The 6,671-nt window shown below is 37.7% G+C and overlaps 2 protein-coding genes across 3 annotated transcripts; one reads left to right on the forward strand and one right to left on the reverse strand.

The window, feature by feature from the left end:
- Positions 1 to 211: 211 nt before the first annotated feature.
- On the forward strand, positions 212 to 4,277 carry LOC107787603 (cation/H(+) antiporter 2). Of its 2 annotated transcripts, none has more exons than XM_016609195.2 (4): positions 212 to 842; positions 1,672 to 2,667; positions 2,817 to 3,733; positions 3,888 to 4,277. In XM_016609195.2, the coding sequence occupies exons 1-4, from the start codon at positions 687 to 689 to the stop codon at positions 4,180 to 4,182; spliced, it is 2,364 nt and encodes a 787-aa protein (XP_016464681.1). In that variant the 5' UTR covers positions 212 to 686; the 3' UTR covers positions 4,183 to 4,277. The 2 variants fall into 2 exon arrangements, with proteins under 2 accessions (XP_016464681.1, XP_016464682.1); XM_016609196.2 differs by having other exon boundaries at positions 525 to 846.
- A 157-nt stretch (positions 4,278 to 4,434) lies between these two features.
- Positions 4,435 to 5,818, reverse strand: LOC107787600 (uncharacterized). The gene is made up of 2 exons (XM_016609192.2): positions 4,834 to 5,818; positions 4,435 to 4,532 (listed from the first exon to the last, which is right to left on the reverse strand). The coding sequence occupies exons 1-2, from the start codon at positions 5,816 to 5,818 to the stop codon at positions 4,435 to 4,437; spliced, it is 1,083 nt and encodes a 360-aa protein (XP_016464678.2).
- Positions 5,819 to 6,671: the final 853 nt, after the last annotated feature.

The raw sequence follows: 6,671 nt of genomic DNA on the forward strand, positions 1-6,671 counted from the left end.
ATTTTTTCAACAAACAACAACAACAACAAATTCAGTGTAATCTTACAAGTTGGGTCTGAGAATGGTAGTGTGTACACAAATCTTACCCTCACCTTGCGAAGGTAGATAGATTATTTTCGATAGATCCTTACTCAAAAAAAAAACAAAAAAAAAAGTAGCACCAAGGGTCATTTTCTAAATACTTTTAAAACAGGAATAATATTTCAAGACCGTCCCTCGTAGGATCATTCTTGTCAATCATCCTTAGTCCGACCCGTACATTTTGACACCCCCTATCAGCCTATCTAAATTAATGCAGCATTGCAGCCAAGTAAGATTATGTATATATAGGCCAAAGCCAACAAAACAAACACATGGGCAAGACACGAGACATTCATCCGCTAATAACGGTCGAAACCAAGAAACAAAAAGATACTAGCAATCCACCACCCTGTTTTCGCACTTCTTTCGGTTTACACAAATGGTTACAAGAAAGAAAATACAGAGAAAAAACATTCAGCAGCAAAGGACCAAGGAAGAAGGTGGTGGGGGAGGAAAATCTATCACTAGCCAGCATTATCCTGTCTCTTTTCATCCCTCCCCTCTCATCCTTTTAGCCCTTTTTTTACTCTCTTTTATTAACATGAAAATGCTTTTTCAAATAACCAAATTCTTGTAATTAACCATTTTAATCTCCTTCCAAGAAAATGGCTGGCACAGAGCAACAAGCCTCATGCAATAATGAATTGGTCAACCCAATTATTAGCATGGGTTTGCAATATTCTGGCATTCTTGTGATCTCTCATGTTCTGCAGATTTTGCTCAAGCCCTTAGGCCAAGCTTCACCAATTGTTCAAATTCTCGTAAGTATGTCATCTTCACACAAACATTTATACGAATGCATTGTGTGCATGTGTAGTTGTTGTAATATATGTTAAATCTGATTGCCCAAATGTATAGGATCTTGGTTTTTATTCTATATTTTGTTCAAGATTTGTCTATTACATGAATTAGGGATCTTGTAGTGCTAGCTATTTGTTTATTTTATTTCTTGGTTGTTTTTCTGAACTTCTAATCAATTTACACTTAGATTAGAAAGGCAAGAAATTGAGGGAATAGTCGAGGCGCGTGCAGGCTAGCCCAGACCTGTGGGTAGCCTGGACCTGTTGGTATAGTTACCCAGTACCTATGCTGGTGGTAGGTAGCGAGTGGCGGAGCCAGAATTTTCACCAAGAGTGTCAAAATATAAAAAAATAGATACACCGAAAAGTCTTGGGGGAGTCAACGTATAAATATACATAAAACAGAAAAATTTATCTAGCAATACAATGTAATTTTTCGGTGAAGGGGTGTCGATACCCCTTGGTTGAATGTGGCTCCGCCACTGGAGGGAGCAGCCAACACGTACCTCGTGGAATAGTCGAGGTATGCGCAAACTGGTCCGGACACCTTCATCACTTTAAAAAAAATGGAGGGAAAAGAGACTTCTTTATAGCTAAAAAAGGTCATATGGTCCAATGCTGCATTTGGAACACAAGTATGCTGTAGTATATGGACCTGCCGTTTGTCAAAGAATTAAAATTTTCAGAGTGCAAACTGACAAAATATGCCCAAATTGATAATTTTGTTTTTGATTGGACATAGGCTGACTTGTTTCTTGTTCTTACGTTTTCTATTTGGTTCATTTCACAGGCGGGGTTCTTGATGGGTCCCTCGGGGTTTTCACGAATCAAAGCAGTAGAGAAGTTCTTCATTCAAAGTTATGCTTCGGGTTACTACGAATTCATGGCGTTAATATTTAGAACTATCATCATGTTTCTGATTGGTCTTGAAACGGACTTCCCTTATCTGATGCGGAACATACGCCCAGCGAGCATTATTGCATGTGGCAGCAGTTTAGCATGTACTTTCTTTGCAGCTGCTATCACTTTCTTAGTATTTCAAGAGACAGCTTCCCATGGTTCTGCATTCATGATGTCCTTAATGATCATAATAACCTTAGCGAATGCAGCATCCCCGATTGTGGTTCGTGTGGCAGCTGACCTTAAGTTTTCAACTTCTGAGACTGGACGGTTGGCTATATCTTCTTCGTTGATAGCCGATGCATATGCGGTCTTTCTATTGTTTATACTTTCAGAATACAAGTCAACATCAATTGCAAAATGGATCTTTTTCTTTTTCCTGTATTTTATTATTGTCGGTATAGTTATTGTAATCAATATGTATCTGGCTAATTGGTTGAATAGGAGGAATAGGAACCAAAAGTACCTTCGAAATGCTGAAATATTCGTACTTATAGCGATTCTCTATGTCGCTGCTATGGCACTCGAACATCTTGGATTCAGCAGCATCATAGCTTCTTTCCTCATTGGTTCAATGTTTCCTAGAGGAGGCAAAGCAGCTCGGACTTTGTTGATCAAACTCACATATCCAATTCACAATTTTATATTTCCAATCTACTTTGGCAACCATGGTTTCAGGGCAAATGTGACTAAGCTGAAAAATCTTCGTAACTTTATGGTATTCTGTATCCTTATTTTGTCAAGCATTGGAGGGAAGATTGTTGGAACACTGGCAGCTTGCTTCCACCTAAAGATTCCTTATCGAGAAGGGGTGCTTTTGGCATTTATGATGAACCTAAAAGGTCATGTTGATATGCTTGCATTGACAATTGGCTTAACGGATGATGTAAGTTTTCCTTTCCAAGAACAGATTGAAGCATATATATTGTTTTATACCTTGTAAGAATAATAATGCTGCGATTTACTTGCTTACATTAGACAACTGCTTTCTTTTGCCTGTTAGTAACGTGAAACTAAGAGTGCTCAAATTTGCAGCTTGTTTTGAGCCTTAATTTCTACGACGTGATGATAGCAACAATTATTGTGAATACATTGATATGGGGACCAATAGTAGCTTTCATGGTGAGAAGAGAGAGTGATATCATTGGTTACAGGCAAATACATTTTGAATCTCAAAATCCAGAAAGCGAACTACGAATACTTGCTTGTGTGCATAGTCCGCGACCAGTGGCAACTATGTTAGGACTTGTTGCAGCCTCCAGAGGGCCGAGAGATGTTCCAATAACCCCTTACTTAATGCATCTGGTTGAGCTCCCAGGTAAAAAAAAGACTAATTTGATGTACAATCAAAGAGAAGAAGATGAACTAAGCGATGAAGATGATTATGGTGGGAATGATGTTGTTGAGATAAATGACGCTGTGGATATGTTCGCTAGTGAGACAGGGTTATTAGTTCATCGGATTAAAGCAGTATCTCCCTTTTCACGTATGCATGCAGATATTTGTAACAATGCTGAAGACATAAGAGCATCTATAGTCATCCTTCCTTTTCACAAACACCAGAGAATCGATGGGAAGTTAGAAAATGGGAAACAAGGTATACGAACTACAAATCAGAAAGTTCTTCGTCATGCCCCATGTTCAGTTGCCATTCTTATTGACCGGGGACTTACAGCCGGGTCCTTAAATCCTTCGGGTTCTGACTCTCTGCAGCACATTGCTATCTTATTTTTTGGCGGACCTGATGATCGTGAGGCATTAGGCTTTAGTAAACGTCTTGGCATGGATCATCACGTAAATCTCACCATAATTAGGTTCCTTCCGGCGTCTTCAAGAGGACAAATTGCAGGCGTCAATATTGCTCACAAGACGGATGATGTCTTGATGGCAATATCAAATGACGAAGTAGAGAAAGAAGCAGATAATGCAGTTTTGACAGAGTTTCATAACAGGTAATAAGAAATTCTTTTTGCATATCCCACAGGTGTTAGTACCTTATCGCCTTTTCACTCTATAAAATGTTTAAATCCGAATATAGGCTGTAGATGTCAAGTTGATTACTCTCATTCTGGTGTGATAATCGATAGTAATTTTTGAAATTATCAGGTATGTGGTGACAGGTCAAGTAGGCTATGTGGAGAAAGTTGTAGAAAGTGGTGCAGAGACGGCATCTGCCTTGAGAGACATGGCTGAAATGTATTCATTGTTCATAGTAGGAAAGGATGGGCGAGGGCATTCAGTTCTAACAACAGGAATGAGTGATTGGGAAGAATGTCCTGAGCTTGGTAAAGTAGGCGATTTTTTGGCTTCTCCAGAATTTGATATTAGTGGTTCAGTTCTTGTTGTTCAGCAGTATAGACCTTCAAAATATGAGGATGACGATGATGATGACAAACAATAGAATTTATTAGGTCTAAACATTCTTTCATTTTGTACAATGTGTTCACCTTAATTCTCTACCTTGTTACACTGATGTTTGGCAAGGAAAAAGAAAAAGAAGGTTGCCTCATATTTTGCAGAATCATGTCACCACAGTAAGTTTCAACCTAAAATAAAAAACAAAAAAACTTGTGTATTCAAATTAAAAGAAGGAATACAGCATTCGGATGTCACCGTTACACAATTTTCATATGAACAGTGAAAACGCGTCAATTTAATAAAAAGATTGATCATATATCACTGCAACATTCATCAAATGAAGATTGTCCTTCCGTCCTTTATAATCATAAACATGAAACAAATAACCTGGCTCTGATACCAATAAAGGAAAACACGAGAATACACAGTTCTCCAAAATTTGCCGTATTTATTTCACTACTCAAATAGTGCAATCACATGCTTCAAAACATGAATTACACTGCATAAGTTAATAGTCTATGATCGTACCTATAAAGAAGATCGTCTCAAATGTCTCGCAGAAGATCGTGTTGTTCTTCTCTTCTTAGTATTTTTCTACTGAATTGAGTTCTTCACACCAGCAGAAGATTTTTTTTGCAAAAAGAGGGAGAGGGCGTTTTTTTTTTTTTTTTAATTTAAGAAAAAGAATGTCTACCTATATAATAAGGAGCTCTAACATTGGGACTTTTTCTGAAAAGACATAACTCCCCGAGTAGTTTCTCAACGGCTGTCTCTTTTTTCTCTCTACATAATTCTAGGCTGAACCACATCGGTGTACTGAATCCAAGTTCCTTCAAAATATTCAAGAGAGAGCTTCTTGATCTACTCATGCACCTATATATTCCTTCCAAGCCATTTTCAAAGTTGTCAAGACTACCCTCAAATGATTCCAGCCTTGTTTCCAAGTTCATTTTCTCTTCTTGAACTTCACATGCTAATCTTCCCTTATTTACCAATCTTGAAACCAATGACCATTTAGATAACTTTGGCTTCAAAAGTGGAACAGACAAGAAAGACAAGAACATTTGGAAAATGGAAATGCGCATTGTATTAGCTTCCTTTAGTGTTTTAATCATATCTACTGTATCCTGATCTGCATCTTTTGGTACAAACCCCCCCTCAGCTTCTTGATCCATTTGCCTTAAGACCAAGACTAATCTTTTAGCTTCCTTCTTAATCTTTTGGCCAAAGGATGTGAATTTGGCAATGCTGGTTTCTGTTGTTGAATCTTTTTTCCTCCTTTTAAGAGAAGATTGAAGGTCTCTTACATTTTCTTTATATTGTGAAACAAGTTCCCTTGTTGTTCCACAAAGATCAAGAAGCCTCACGGATTTATCCAATAAATTCTCAACCATTTTCCCAAGTCGATATTGGGAAAATGCTTGAAGTGTTTGAGGCAAGTTAAGTAACTCATTCATGCACTTATATAACTCCTCTACACCAAGTAAACCATTGTACATAATATCTGCTGTCGACGCAGTTGATATTTCCAACTTTTGTAGATTATTGATCGCCTGTTTAACTCGTTCAGTAGTTTGATACGACGTTCCAGGCAAACAGATTGATCTAACATGGTTAGATTGTGATCTTCCAGGCAAACTAATCGATCGAAAATGGTTGGATTTTGAAGAAGTAGGCATTGCTTTTTTTTTTTTTTTAGTTTCTTAAAATGAAACTCTATATTTTGTGATGGGGCAATAATAAAATGACTCTAGTAATGTAACTTATAAGGAAAATGAAGGAAATATAATGGTGTTTGGAATAAGAATCTTATCAAGCATATGATAGTAACATGAGCATTTCTTGGAATTTGGTAAGCTGCTACATATTAGGCCTACAAAGGCACTAATAATTTCTATTTATTTAATCTACATTGTCATAAAAATTTTGAATGCTAAGTACATGGTTTTCTGAGGTGGTCTTAGCTGTAGGAGCGGAACAGAAGGAGACTGCAGCTGGAGAAGCGGAACAGTCGGCATGAATAATAATAAGGTAAGACATAATCTGTTTATAATGGAGATTCACGACTAAATTAAATATTACATTTGTGCATGTTTGGATGGTTGGCCATGTGTAAGGGTAATAATCTAAGGTGATATTCTGTTTTGGAAGCTGAAGAAATGTCCCTCTTTATCACCTCTGCAATTGTGGTAGATCAACCAATTACTCCAGACGGCAATAAACATGATGCTTTTGCTAGAGAAGGATTGACTTAAGTAATCGCCTGACTAATCGCTTAAACAAAAAATAACTATGATGTGTATAATTTCGCGTGAAAGTAGCCAAATGAGGATGTTGAGATGAATGTGCGGGCATGCCAGATTAGATAAGATTACGAATGAGGTTATTCAAGAAAAGGTGGAAGTGGGCCCCATGGAGGATAAGATGCGGGTGGCGAGGCTGAGATGATTTAGGCATGTAAAGAGAAGCACATATGCCCCAGTTAGAAGGTGTGAGAGGTTGGTCTTGGTGGGTATGAGGAGGGATAGAGAT

This window comes from Nicotiana tabacum, chromosome 14 (genome assembly GCF_000715075.1).
Source record: "Nicotiana tabacum cultivar K326 chromosome 14, ASM71507v2, whole genome shotgun sequence".
Lineage (NCBI taxonomy): Eukaryota > Viridiplantae > Streptophyta > Magnoliopsida > Solanales > Solanaceae > Nicotiana > Nicotiana tabacum.